Source organism: Copadichromis virginalis, linkage group LG20 (genome assembly GCF_057382275.1).
Source record: "Copadichromis virginalis isolate Kocher_CV1m ecotype Utaka linkage group LG20, C_Virginalis_male_GT1.1, whole genome shotgun sequence".
In the NCBI taxonomy this organism is placed as follows: domain Eukaryota; kingdom Metazoa; phylum Chordata; class Actinopteri; order Cichliformes; family Cichlidae; genus Copadichromis; species Copadichromis virginalis.
In genome coordinates, this window is record NC_140637.1 from 6,962,021 (window position 1) to 6,976,866 (window position 14,846).

The window sequence follows — 14,846 nt, forward strand, 5'->3', positions numbered from 1 at the left end:
AACACCAGCAACCAGATGTACTGTAATCCTTTAATTTCTGGACGTGTCGTTGGACACAATGAAAGCTTACTGAAGTTTCTGTATTTTCCTAAAAATCATCCGTCTTCTTCTTTCACAGGCTTATGCAATGATGCTGTCTCTCTCTGAGAACAACCCTTTGCACGCGCCCTCCCAGAACTCTCTGGACGCTTGGCTGAGCATGGGAGGTGGACCGTCTGAGACGAGCAGCTTTCACCCACTCAACCACATCTAAGCGAGAGAGAGAAAGAGAGAGAGAGAGAGAAAAGGTGGGAGGAAGAGTAGGAGGAGGAACAGAAAGACTGAGTGGACATGAGTAGGGGGCAAGACAAAGGATGATGGAGAAGATTTCATTGTCATACACATTCAAGATAGGAAGAATGAGTTTGTGTGGATGTGTGTGCTTGTTTTGTGTGTGTGTGTCTGTGTGTGAGTGTTTGTTAAAGAAAGAAGGGGAAGATTTTCCCCCAGGTGAAGGGTCTTGCAAAGACTGTCAAAGCGAACGCACTGCTAAGCTCCTGTTGATGTGAAGGACATGATGAATGCTTCTCAATAGCATTGAAACTCTGCATTACTCTGATCCTCCCCAAGTGCACAAGGCTTACCGCAGCACCACAGAGACCCTGCGTAAGGCTCTCATAAAGACTCTTAATGACTGATACGTCTCTAAAGTCTGTATACACCGCCTACTACAAACACTGCAGAGACATGCTGCATTGGCACTGCATGTCCACAAGTTGGCACTGTTTCACCAAGAATAGAGTGAGAGTGTTGACCGCTGTCTCCGTGTTTCCTCCACCAACCATGGGTGACTTATTTACTGATTTTGTTTCAGTAGTAACAGCAGAATCAACAATAGCACCACACTAAATGTTAGTTAAAGAATTGGCAGATACAATAGACTGTTGATTTTTTTTTTTTTTTTTAAAGAATTTTATTCTACGTTCAAATGTGCTTTCAATGAGTTATCTGGGCCACTAGCCATTGTAATTGGTTATTCAAACTTGATCATGCTGAAAATGGATTTAAATCATGTTCAGAAAAAAAATGAGGAAAGTCTTTCTCTGCTTGTTTCATTGTCATTTGTTAATTTTATTCACATTAATTTTTCTTTCCTCTTACACAGTATTGTTTCTTCGTAGGCACTGCAGTGCTTAATTGTTAATATAATTAATTTAGAGAAGGACCAAAATTGTATGATATGTCATATGATGTACAAATTAACCTAGATGTTCATAGGAAGAGTGGTATGTGCCAAATAACCCATAGAAAATGTTTTGTTCTCTGACAATCATTTCATTTCCAAGGGGCTTGCATTTGCTGTCATAGTTTCTTTGTTTTTTCTTTCTTACTAAGCGCTTATATATTTGATTTCAGAAGTGTGTGTTTGTATTTATTTTTGGTTGTTTTGTCATGGCAGGGGGAGTGAAAATGAAGAAGTCATTTTATCCCTCGTTTCTTGTTGCTGAAGGAATGGTAAACTATCAGAACATGAGGGAGATTCAGAATCTCTGGTTTTGATGGGTTAGTGTGCCAAAATGAGAAAAAAATACAAAATCAAAACAAAAACAAAATAAAACAAAAAAACAAAAAACATGAAATTAATTGATTTTATTTATAGTGAAATATAGCTGTAGTTAGTCTTAGATCCTATTTGGCATTGAAACATCCTGCAGTGTTTAGCCTTTTTATTTCCTTGTTTTAGTTGAACCATTTTACCCAGTAGGCTGAATGTGTCTTGTTCAAAATGGTTCAAGTACTAAAGGGGGCAGGCTTGGACAACCTTCGTTATGGATGTCATGAAAAGGGCATTACATTGTTACACTATTGAATCTGAGTAGTTTCTACAACATCGAGCTCCCCCTTTCATCTGTTTCAGATTTAATACATGTCTTATAACCAACAAATACTGTTGTTTTTTGTTTTTTTAATGAGTTGTCCAATTTTATACGGTCTAAAATTCAAACGCACACAGCCACAACTGCACGAACATGGCATAATCACTGACTATTTGAGAAGAAAGACAACAACTCATTAAACCAAAAGAACTGATAAAAACAAACCACAGAAAGTATTAAAACGGGCATCGTAATTCTGCTGGTCGGTCCATTCAAATTAAATGTCTAGCTGTCTAGCTGGATGGGGAAAACCGAAACACTTGATAACTTCTTAATCTGAAATTCTTCTTCTGAGGTCATACTGAAAACTCATTCCATATGGTCTACAAGGTAGCTGTGCCGTGGAGGGGCGTGAGTAATTTACTGTAGATAGCTGCAAAAAGGTGGAGCGTGGGCATTGTTGATCACTGTTCCTCTCCGCATACTGGGACTTTTCTAACTAGGCCTGATGCTGTATTTTGAAAATAGCACTTAAATCATATGGGTCCAAGCCAATAATTGATCATGCTTAGGTCCCTGAATGTTAGAACAGATACATTTGGTTTCACTTTCACTAGATGGGCATGTTGTGCTCAACATGGAGAGGTAAGGATAACAGAAGCACTGTAATTTTTCTTCATGACAGTAGGTGGTAGTGTGATGCTAGGACTGCTGCATCATCTCAGTTTTCTAAAGACAGATGTCTTCTTTTTATATAATTCTACTGAATGAGATTCAATTCATGGTAAATGCATTGCTTTCCAACTCGTGGTTACAAAATGTAAAGACTTGGGTCATTAAGTTTTAAGGTTGACTGTTTGTAGTAATTCTTGTCATGGACTACTGTAATAAGTACGCGCTGTGTAAAGCAAAGGAACTGAAGGCATATAGGTATTTCATTTTGCCAGCTTCAGAACGTATTCTGGCAAGTGGTCACTGAAATATGTTTCAGCAAAATAGAAGATGGTTGCTGTTTGCCCCCGCTGTTACAGGAGAAAGTAAAAAATATACATAGTTTCTTTTTAACTGTATAGTATTTTAAAGAATGAAAAACATGGTGCATTTGTCTGAAGAAAAAAAATCATTGAAAAATATGGGTTTAAATGGATGGTGCTTGTTTTGTTAAAATCTGAGTTGTATATCGCCTCTGTTATGTTTATTGAAAGCAAACAAAAAAAAATTTATTGTGCATGACGTGTTAGCAGTCATAATGATGTCCATTTGTGAAACGTGTATCAAATCAAAAAAATTAAAAATTTTAAAAAAAAAGAAAAGAAGGAAAAAAAAAGAAATTCGTAGATGCACTTATTGTACATGTGGTTAGGTTAGTATGTTTGACTTCAACTTCTGACTGCCTTACAGATGTTTGGACAGGTGGTCCCGAAAGACTTAGAAAAGACTTGTCAGAGAAGACATAATGAAAAACAATAAAGGATTGTAGAATAATATTGAACAATTCTGAAATTGCAGTTCTTTTGATGCTTGTGATTATTGCAGATGTACTTTAGAGAAATTTCATTGAAAAGATATGACTCTGATGTTAATTCTGTAGAATAGCAATGTATACCAAATGTAATCTTTCCAATGCTATGAAGAATTTATACATGAAATTGATATGCAATAAAACCTGTGTGCTTTTTAAATGAGTCCTCCGTTGTTTATTTGTGGGCTAGAAGTGCCTGAAATAGTCACTGCTCAGCAAACAAAGGTGACAATGCTTTGAGCAGTTTCCCTCCACTCAAAGCAGCCACTCTAACCAGTTCAGTCCTCCTGTTTGTGAAGCTTAAAGAGAGTGAGAGGCTGAATTGAGGCCTGGTGTAAGATACTTTCAATAAGGTTTATTTTCTAAAAGAGCATTTTTGCTTCTTACTAACAGAACTTACACACAGTATTATTTGCCTTGACCTTATAAGTCCCTTTAAATTACTTATTTTGCTCATTGTGTGAAAAATATTGAATTTAATTATTATATCGCTATAGAAATTGTTTTTTGTCATAAATATAACCTTCTCACCTTTAACTCATGGAAATAAAAAAGTTGAATTAAGTGTTGGATGTCCAGCCAATTGGGCACATGGTGGAGATTAACTTTAAAAAAAATTAAAAATAAAAATTATTGTAATTCTTCCCAAATTGCAGTTTCTACTGATTAAATTGTGTTTAAGAAATGGCAGTTTCTTTTGTAGTTGTTGAGGTCAAACAAAAATCTAGAAACCCTTTTAGATTTAGATGTAGTTAAACGTGCAAAACTACTGGGTAGAAAGAAAGATTTGATTGACACTGTCGTGCCAGTATACAAACACGATCTACATGAAAATGTAGTCAGGAGGAAACATTGCCCAAAGGTTCACACTCAATAACTTATCACCTTTTGAAGAAAAATGCAGTGAACTCATCACCCAGCAAAGTGTGGAGGAAAAATTAAACAAAAAAAATCATAATGTTCATATTTTGTTAAATATTATTTTGCTGCTGTGGGCTTTACATTGAGGATTATATTAAGTTTTGGGTTGTTGTTGTTTTTTGTACCCCAAATCCTTCTTATACGCTATTGATTTATTCTTTGAAATTTAGTACATAAACAATTCTACATTTAGGTTAGGATGTGTTTTAATTGAGCCATTAACTCAGTTTAAATACAAGTCCAGCGGGATTAGAGGTGAATGGTACATTCAGGAGAAATGTGTTCTGTGATTTGAGGTCCAAGTGAAAAATATGAGGTTAAGAGCTGTGAAATAGAAAATAGAGCCAGACTATGGATTTAAAAGCAGTCGGTATCAAAGTCAGTTGCATAAAAACTTTAAATAAGCAGGTGCTGCATTGTTATTAATGTTGTAAGTTAGTTGGAATAGACTCTTTCATTTGGGAGAAAGTTAAACTGCAAACAAGTTGGCAATAATATGTGTTTGTGACGCATTAGTTACAGCTTTTCCATATTTCCAATCAAATGGTGGGAATGTATGTGTTGGATGAAGTCTGTGCTGAGTTGTAGTAGTGCAGGTGTAAAACAGAAGCCATACTTAATGGCAGCCAAGTGTTGATGTAAGAAATCCAGGTGTAAGCCAAAAGTGTAAACTCTGTGGGACATTGCAGGAGTTTTTCATGAAGATGAAAAAATAAAGTTAGCTATTTGTTTAATTGACTGTAAATTGACAAGCAAAGGATTAAAACAGTTACAGTTACAGTAATGTCTAGCTTTCTTTCTGTCTTTGCTTTCTAAGGAAATAGATCGTGCTATATTAACATGGTTTTATAAATCACAAGGTATTTACATGTGCGTAATTTGTGTTTAAGTGGGTCTGATACTATTCAACTTTTTTTAAAAAGTAGAAGAAGAAGCAAAAGCAAAAGAAAACATTTAACCCAATCTCTCTTTTTAAAAAACAAAATTTGCCAACAATTAAATAAAAGGCTAAACAAAGTAAGAAAACATGATGATAGTTTACATATTCATACTTGTGGCTGCTCAGTCAGCTTCATATCTAGAAAAAATGCAGAGTAACTAATACACTGGTAGAGTGTGCTTGCACAGATATCTTAGGCTGTTTTTCTTCTCACATGGGGAAAAGCAGATGTCCACTGAACGTGCTGTGCCGATTTTCATTGTCAAAAATCCAAGCGCCATTCCACAGTCGCAAAAACACCACATCTCCTACCTCTAGTAGCAATGTGACACCATTAGAAGAACTGACTGAATGAGGACTGCTCGAATGTTCGTATGCAATAAAGACGTGCTCTCCATTCTTGACCAACACAGCCCCTGAAGGATGTGAATGATGTCCATATACATAAAATTCAAAGTGGTACGCTCCTCTTACTGGTGCAGTGAAGGAACCTGTGGGACATTTTTAAAAATTTAAATGGAGTAAACATTGTCATCAAATCAAATTAATTCTAAAAATGTATGTATTTGAGTACCTGTGTGTGAATTATAGGCATTTCCAATATTGGAAACAACATATTTGAAGACCAGAGGCATGTATGTGTTAAATGGTCCAATATTTTGTGAGCCTGTGCCTAACAGAGAGGCTGAGAAAGCCACACGTTTGACTGAGAGAGAGAGAAACACACGTGTTAAAGTGACTTATGTTCCAGTAACTGTTTCAATAATGAGATTGTTTCCTGTTCAACAAACCTTCTGCTTCTCTCTTCAGGACCTCCACCTGGTTTTCTGTGATGTTTGCCCTACTTTTAATGGTGATTAGCTCTCCTCCTTGTGCTGGAATTAAATGAATAATTACATTTTTTAAAAAGATACTGTTTGACTATGAACATTTTTAATAAAATCACTTGTTGCTAAGCTTTTGAGCTAACTATTTCTCAGTGCAACACAATGTACCTGGTTGAAGTGGGATTTGCTAGGAGACAATTAACTAAATACTAGTGTGGCTGTATGTGTATATTTTAGCATGCATGTATAAATTATGACCCCTGTGTGGGTTACAGTTACTTGTGCATCCAATTCTTGTTATTTAAAGAAATTAAAGATGTATGAGACACCATCATTTCACCCTGGAAAAACTTTAAGAAGTTTAAAGAAATGATTAAGAGCTCAAACTTCATTACGACATTCATGTCTGTGATGAGTGTATGCAAACTTGTGAGCACAGACGTATATACCTTGGCTCTCTTGCTTCAGCTTATCCATTTCTGCCCTTAGCAACTCCAATTCTTTCACCTTAGCTGCTTGTGCTGACAAAGAGAGTGATAAAAAGAAGAAGAAGAAATAAAAGAGATGATATATGGTTCAGCTCAGTAGTTGGAAGCACTTTTCCCATTAGTTTAATTGCTGTAATATACTACTGTTAGGTTTGGGTTGTTTTTGGTTGTTTTTTGTGTAATTCTGTCTCTGCACACACCACAATGGATTTTAAATTAAAGAATCAAGATGTGAGTGAAATGCAGACCTGCAGCTTTCATTCAATGTGTTTAATAAAAGTATTGAAATAACTACTTTGGTATTACAATTTGACAAATTAACATAATTTTAAGTACAATCACTTCATGAAGTCAAGAACCCACAGACATCACCAAATGCTGTCTTTCCTTGAGATGTTCTTCTAGGCCTTTGATTCAGTTGCTGCGTGTCACACTCAGTTTGGGTAGAAATCTATATCTATCTATATCTCTCTGGTCCTCATATTGAGAAATCTAGCAAACAAATACAGTTAGAATCAACTACAGGTCCTTTTCCCTTATGTTTGTCAGGAAACAATGAGGGAAAGGGCCTTACCCGGCCATGAAAGTGGTCATCAGTACACTATCCAATTACTTAAGAGTCTTTGAAAAAAATTAAATAAAATTATATATATATATATATATATATATAGGCCCATTTTCTGTTGGAGCCAATAGCCAGTTGATTGTTACTGCGATTACTGTAATTTACAAGCTACTTCAGAAATGCAATGCAAAATTTGTTGTGTGTGCTTGTAAGTGACCTCACTCCTCCAGTATTTGCTGAGAATGTGATAGGACGCTTATTTATACTAAAACTTAAATATTTATTGGGGAATCTGTCCCTCACAGGACATATATCCTGTTTCTCAGTACAAAATGCAAGCAACCAAACATGCATCACATCTTGATTATTACAATTATTTATTCTATATGCTGAGCAAATCATCCCTGGATCACCTGAAAAAGGTCCAGAATGCTGGTGTATTGCTACTAGTTAAACTGCAACTTGAGTATGCTTCTCACTGATATATAATAAGGTAAGCATCTATGTTTTAGTGTTCCCGCTATGTTATGTTTAGAGTAACTTAGTTCAATGAGATTCTCTTGTCCTACTCAGTTTTCCTTAATTTTTCACTGCTGAGTATATATACCTTGATATTGTTCCTTCAGCTTGTCCAGCTCAGTCTTTTGCAACTCCAGTTCTCTCACCTTAGCTGCTTGTTCTAAATAAATAAATAGATAATTAAAAATAGCATGACATATTTGCAGACACCATGCCAGTGGTTTAATTAAATGGATTCTCAGGCCACACATTATACTTTACCTTCATTGTCTTCTCGCAAGTATCTCACTTCAACCTTCAGTGCACCCAACAAGGCACTCATCTCTCTCAGCACAGAATTGATGTCAGTAACACAGTTGTGTTGTTGATCAGAAGCTTTTGCTTGTCCTCTCTCCTGGGATCCAGTTTCCGTTAACTGTGGAATTATTTCATTGTCAGACTCTGTTTCAAGCCTGGCTGTTGTCATCTTACAACTCATAGTGTCCAGTTTACTGTTGTTTCTGTCTTAGGTCCAGCCTTATATAGCGTCTTGATTGTCAAGAATTTTGGGTCAATCATTGGCAGAATTATTTTATTATAAACACGTGCAGAAGATAACACTTGATACTTCTGACCTACTATGGCCTTGAGCTACCCCTCATTTCCTTTTAGTTTTTTTTAAAATGACTTTCTTTTTATAGTCTTGAGCAATAGTTCTCCAGGTTTTCTGAAAGCCTTTCAAAGTTGTTCTTTGGACATAGGCTGCTTTTTCACTCATTTAGAAGGAGTCTGTCTCAAAAACACATAATTGGTTCAGATTTCTTTAGTTGAATCTATGAAACTGACCAAAGATAGCATAGTTCGATGGACAATGAATAGTATTTGTGCACCAACAAGATGACTCCCAAGTTATCAGCTGAAGACTTGGTTTATATCAGTATGGTGTGCAAAGTTTATTTAAGAAATGTGAGGAAATTCGACAAAAGAAGAAGTGGATGGCCCAAAAAACTATTTACAGCAGACTGACAGTTCACATTGCTGTTATAAAGGTGTATCTTTTCCATTGAATCACACATTGTGATGAAAGTCAAGTAGATCTAATCTACTGGTTTAACTAAATCAACTTGCAGCCACTGTTAATCTATTTGAAATCTTTGACTAACGATTCTGGCAGAAAATTGCTTATTAAGTACTATGACATTGAGAAACAGCATCAGTACTAACTGAAAGTTTAAGAGGTCAAACTTATTCTAACCATGAAGTGATGGCTCAGTCTGAAATATGGCTGACTGAAGGCTTCAAAGGGGAAATTAAAAAACACAAATTTGACAACATCAAATACATTTTGTAAACTCATCAAACTGACAGCACTTATCAGAAACATATCATTTATGGCATACAAACAGATAACAGATTCATAAGTTCCTTAATTTTTTTAATTTTCAGGTACAGTAAATGTTTCCTTTGAAACACGAGTCTTCTGACAATGTTCCAATTTGTTGCTTATAGGGAGTAAAATCTAACACAGCAACCAGACACAGAGAAACCCCAATAAAAATAAACTATTCACCCAAAACTAACCTTCGTGCTGTTCTTTCAGCTTGTCCAACTCCGTCTTTTGTAACTCCAGTTCTCTGACCTTAGCTGCCTGTGCTAAAAAAACAGAAAAAAATTAAAAGTAAGACATAATTCAGTGAATTAAAGCAGTGGTTTCTTGTGCCATTACATACTACTGTACCTTCATTCTCTTTCTGTAAGTGTCTAATCTCTGCTTTCAGTTCAGCCAACAAGGCACTCATCTCTCTCAGAACAGAATTGATGTCAGGTTTACATGTTTGCTCAGGGTCAGAGGTTTGTGCTGTTTCCATTCCCTGATTTAAAAGTGGAATAATTTTGCTGTCAGAGTTTATTTCAAGTTGAACTGTAGAGAGAGTGCAGATTAGCAGCAACAATGGAAAAAACACTGTCATGTTGGATCTCATGGAGTTTGTGCAGTTCAGTGTTTTTTCTTAACTCCAGCCTTATATAGTGTCTTTAATGTCGGTGACTGTCTGGTCAATCATTACCATGGATGTTTCATCAGAAACATTCCCAGGAGATAGCACTGTTACTTTGGACTTGTCGTATTTACACTACACTCAAAATGTTGTAAGTATAAAAAAAATCCCAGTTTTTTAATAACAACACATTTTTCATTCATCAAATGAAAATAAATTATTTTGAATCAACTATAGATGGGATTGTGAATGGTGGTCTGTCTTTCTGTGTTGGCCATGTGGTAGACTCGGGCTCAGTCCTGGGTGTACTCCACCTTTTGCCAAATAACAGCAGGGACAGGCTCCAACAAACCCACATTTGAACTCTATAAGTGGGCAAGAAAATAGATGATGGATTTTACTACAGACAGAACTATTCTGCAGTGCCAGTGCCAAAGACTCACGGGCCTATAAACATTTAACAAAAAAATCTTTCATCTAGAAATGTGATAATCAATAATTTGGTTGGGTTTAGACTCTGACTCTTGGGTGTATGTCTGTAGTGTTTTCCAGTGGTTTTGTGGTTAAAAACAGTATATAGGTACGGTTACAAAAAGGCCACTGTGACTTAGATACAGGAGTGATTAATGACTCTTACTGTATTTGGGATATGTAGCATATTTTTTGTTGTTTTTGCTGTTGTTTTTCTTTTTATATATAAAGCCAGTGTTCTTCAAGAAGATTTCAATAATTCTGTACTTCTAAGTGTTGACAAGACATTGCATGGCATTGCCAAATATAGTGGTCCCCTTCATTTCTCAATACCTCTTCAATCCCTCAATCAATTTAATTTTATATATATATATTTACAGATATAAAGATAGCATAAATATAGCATAGCATATCTTTGTCAATACTTCCCACAAATGTTCCTTGGGATCAAAAGAACTCAAACTTAGATTTATCTCTCTCGAATATTTTTTTCAGCATTCTTTTGCCCATCCAAAATCTTTACTCTGATTAGCCTGTTCAGCGTGTCTTTTTTTTTTTTTTTTTTGCAACTCTGCTTAGTCCAGCATCAGTTACCTCTTTACTGATGACAATTTGACCAGCATTGACCAGCCATTCAGGATGTGAGGTTTATTTTGCTTGTAGCAAAGACAATGTACTATTCGTTTAGCTCAGTTGTGCACAGGGCCTATTGAGTCTATTCTTGCTGAATAAATGGAGGTAGAGTTGGAGAGGGTGTAAAAGAGACTGTAACCAGAAGTTTACAAAAGCCTGAAAATACAACAGCTATGCATTTATTTGATGCATTGTGTGTTATGTCGATGATATCAGTAAATCAGTTTCAAATATCATGCTGGTCTGCGATGCCTGTATTTATTAGCAGCACCTATTTATTGGCATATTTCTCACATCTTTGTTAACCGTGTTCATTTTACCCTCTTGATGTGATCACACTCATTTATGCAAAAAAATTAAAATTAAAGTTGGGACAGAGAGCAGCACAGATTATGTTGGAGGCCAATGACCACTCAAAACACAAGTACAGAGGACATCAACATCCTTTCAGAACACTAAGCAAATACTGCTGCTGTGGCACACTGGAACTGATAAATACAGTGCTACCATTTGCAGTTTCAATACCAACGCTGATACTTTCAACCTATTGAGGCAGCTTATTAAGGGGTGTTTACTATTACTCCATTTGCTCTTTGTAATCTGCACTGGTATAGTGCTGGCTCAAAACTACCTAAATCTTCAACTAAAGAGCAATGCTGCTTAAATTTTAAGCCTATATGAACTCAGATATTACCTCTCTTTCTCTCCGTCTCTCTTTTTATCTCTCTCTCAAGTTAAGTAAAAGTCCATAAAATGTAACAGAACATGCCAATATTTAATTTCATATATATTTATTAGAATTATGATTGCTGTACAGCTTACTCGATAAACAGAACACAAAGGTTGATTCTTTCATAGATATAAAGGTAAATTGAAAATTGTCTTCATCACATAAAACATTTCTACAAAACAAACCAAAAAAATAAAATAATCTTAATATGTACAATTGTCTTAGAAAATTCTACACCAAATTAAATCTGGCACGGAACTAACAGTCAGGTGCTGAGGTACTTTTTTTAATGCAAGTAAAGACGTGTAAATGAAAAACATCTTCGATTTTTTTTCTTGTTGCAAATGTTATTTTTGTTTAGCATTTTTGTCAGTCGGGTTCATACAAATATCAGTACAGAGAACATCTTCATACTGCTGCGGAGTGTGCACGAGCAAACTAACAACTGTTTTCTGCTCACATGGTAAAAAGCAGATGGCCGCTAAAGGTGCTATGGTGATTTTCACTGTCAAAAATCCTTGAGTTAACCCACTGGCGCAAAAACACAACATCTCCAACCTCTAATAACAACGTGACACCATTAGCAGAACTTCCATAATGGGAATTCTGGTGTTCATAGGCAATAAAAATATGCTCGCCATTCTTGATCAACACAGCTCCAGTAGGATGAGCTGCATGACCATGTGCACCAATGTAGAACTCAAAGTGGTAAGCTCCTCTCACTGGTGCAATGAAAAATCCTGTGGGATGTTAAAATCAAATAGAGAGTTGTCACCTACAATGATCTCAACTTTGTCATAAAGTCAGATTTTTCTTTTTCTCATAGATGCATACCTGTATGTGGATTATATGCATTTCCAATATTTGAGACGACACGTCTGAAGACCAGAGGTGTGTGTGTGTTAAACGGTCCAACAGTTCCCGACCCCGCAGCTAGCAGAGAGGCTGAGAAAGCCACTTGTTTCACTGAGACAGAGGACAAAAGCACGTTAAAATGACTGATGTTACATTGACTGTTGCAATAATGAGCTTGTTTCTAAATTCACAAACCTTCTCTCTCTCTCTTTAGAGCCTCCACCTGGTTTTCTGTGGTATTTGTCTTAGCTTTAATGGAGATCAGTTCTTGTGACTGTGCTGTAATCAGAGTAATTGGTTAAAAGAAAAAGAAAAAATGAGCAAAACCTGAGTTACATTGTAAATATTCATTACTTTGGTGTCAGTTACTGAAAACATATATTTAAATATATCATATTTCATGATGTCCAGAAAAAAAAAACAGACCGAGCATTTTCCTCATGGTCTTTAATTATTCATCATTTTTCACTGCTGAGTATATATACCTTGATATTGTTCCTTCAGCTTGTCCAGCTCAGTCTTTTGCAACTCCAGTTCTCTCACCTTAGCTGCTTGTTCTAAATAAATAAATAGATAATTAAAAATAGCATGACATATTTGCAGACACCATGCCAGTGGTTTAATTAAATGGATTCTCAGGCCACACATTATACTTTACCTTCATTGTCTTCTCGCAAGTATCTCACTTCAACCTTCAGTGCACCCAACAAGGCACTCATCTCTCTCAGCACAGAATTGATGTCAGTAACACAGTTGTGTTGTTGATCAGAAGCTTTTGCTTGTCCTCTCTCCTGGGATCCAGTTTCCGTTAACTGTGGAATTATTTCATTGTCAGACTCTGTTTCAAGCCTGGCTGTTGACAGGAAGGTCAGCAGCAACAATGGAAAAAGCATTGTCATCTTACAACTCATAGTGTCCAGTTTACTGTTGTTTCTGTCTTAGGTCCAGCCTTATATAGCGTCTTGATTGTCAAGAATTTTGGGTCAATCATTGGCAGAATTATTTTATTATAAACATGTGCAGAAGATAACACTTGATACTTCTGACCTACTATGGCCTTGAGCTACCCCTCATTTCCTTTTAGTTTTTTTTAAAATGACTTTCTTTTTATAGTCTTGAGCAATAGTTCTCCAGGTTTTCTGAAAGCCTTTCAAAGTTGTTCTTTGGACATAGGCTGCTTTTTCACTCATTTAGAAGGAGTCTGTCTCAAAAACACATAATTGGTTCAGATTTCTTTAGTTGAATCTATGAAACTGACCAAAGATAGCATAGTTCGATGGACAATGAATAGTATTTGTGCACCAACAAGATGACTCCCAAGTTATCAGCTGAAGACTTGGTTTATATCAGTATGGTGTGCAAAGTTTATTTAAGAAATGTGAGGAAATTCGACAAAAGAAGAAGTGGATGGCCCAAAAAACTATTTACAGCAGACCGACAGTTCACATTGCTGTTATAAAGGTGTATCTTTTCCATTGAATCACACATTGTGATGAAAGTCAAGTAGATCTAATCTACTGGTTTAACTAAATCAACTTGCAGCCACTGTTAATCTATTTGAAATCTTTGACTAACGATTCTGGCAGAAAATTGCTTATTAAGTACTATGACATTGAGAAACAGCATCAGTACTAACTGAAAGTTTAAGAGGTCAAACTTATTCTAACCATGAAGTGATGGCTCAGTCTGAAATATGGCTGACTGAAGGCTTCAAAGGGGAAATTAAAAAACACAAATTTGACAACATCAAATACATTTTGTAAACTCATAAAACTGACAGCACTTATCAGAAACATATCATTTATGGCATACAAACAGATAACAGATTCATAAGTCCAACAGTAGAGAATTACAAATTGGTGTTTAGTTGTTCACATGTAATTAAAAAAAAAGTATTGAAATCAAAATAGCTATGCTTTGGTGTATTTGTATATGTATATGACAGCACTAAGCAACCTTCCACAAAAAAAACAAGTTACAGTCATAGACCAAACATGGTCTTCCTCAAGTTCAGATGAGTATTAAAGACCATTTTCTGTTCTTCCTCAATAAACCAATAAACCAAGCATGAGAACAAAGTCTGGATTATAAAGAGCAAGGAGACAAACAAAAACACCCACTTGAAAGCTAAACATCCACGTGTGATCTTCGCCCCCCATGTACACCAACAACTCTCTGAAAAACAAGTCAAAGTCAAACTGAGATTTAAAAAGTTATTGTTTTACAAATATGTTGACCTTTCCAGTTAAGTTAGAGAGGATGGACTGTGCTGACTGAGCCTGTGATGACATAAAACAGTTGCAACAGAAAACCCAACTCTAAAAGCAAACAACATAAAACAAAACAAGAAATAGTTCAAGATTAATATTCTTTCACATTTTGGTTAAAAACAACAACAACAAACAAACAAACAAAAACTCTAATCAGTACAAATCATCATTACTAGTCTGCAACCTGCCCTAAGACTAATGTACACCCAAGCAACAGGTAAAGCAGGGAGACAAGTTTCTTTTAACACTGCAATATAGCTACAAAGCATTATC

The 14,846-nt window shown here is 35.8% G+C and overlaps 3 protein-coding genes across 5 annotated transcripts in view; 1 reads left to right on the forward strand and 2 right to left on the reverse strand.

Annotated features, from left to right (window-relative positions):
* The window catches only part of prdm16 (PR domain containing 16), a 171,944-nt gene extending 168,647 nt beyond the window's left edge, over positions 1-3,297 (forward strand). For 2 of the 3 annotated variants that reach the window (XM_085442775.1, XM_085442776.1), the window contains exon 16: positions 119-208. In XM_085442775.1, the coding sequence (XP_085298901.1) occupies positions 119-131 (13 nt within the window). In that variant the 3' untranslated portion in view covers positions 132-208. Of the gene's footprint in view, positions 1-118 lie in introns of all 3 variants that reach the window. The other variant, XM_085442777.1, reaches the window with a different exon arrangement.
* Positions 3,298-5,012: 1,715 nt separating this feature from the next.
* LOC146684171 (uncharacterized) lies at positions 5,013-9,603 on the reverse strand. The gene is made up of 6 exons (XM_085442778.1): positions 9,356-9,603; positions 9,199-9,270; positions 6,516-6,587; positions 6,031-6,114; positions 5,814-5,945; positions 5,013-5,730 (listed from the first exon to the last, which is right to left on the reverse strand). Exons 1-6 carry the CDS (start codon positions 9,597-9,599, stop codon positions 5,450-5,452), a joined length of 885 nt encoding a protein of 294 aa, XP_085298904.1. The 5' UTR covers positions 9,600-9,603; the 3' UTR covers positions 5,013-5,449.
* Positions 9,604-11,498: 1,895 nt separating this feature from the next.
* On the reverse strand, positions 11,499-13,286 carry LOC146684172 (uncharacterized). The gene is made up of 5 exons (XM_085442779.1): positions 12,962-13,286; positions 12,789-12,860; positions 12,499-12,582; positions 12,283-12,414; positions 11,499-12,188 (listed from the first exon to the last, which is right to left on the reverse strand). Exons 1-5 carry the CDS (start codon positions 13,212-13,214, stop codon positions 11,905-11,907), a joined length of 825 nt encoding a protein of 274 aa, XP_085298905.1. The 5' UTR covers positions 13,215-13,286; the 3' UTR covers positions 11,499-11,904.
* Positions 13,287-14,846: the final 1,560 nt, after the last annotated feature.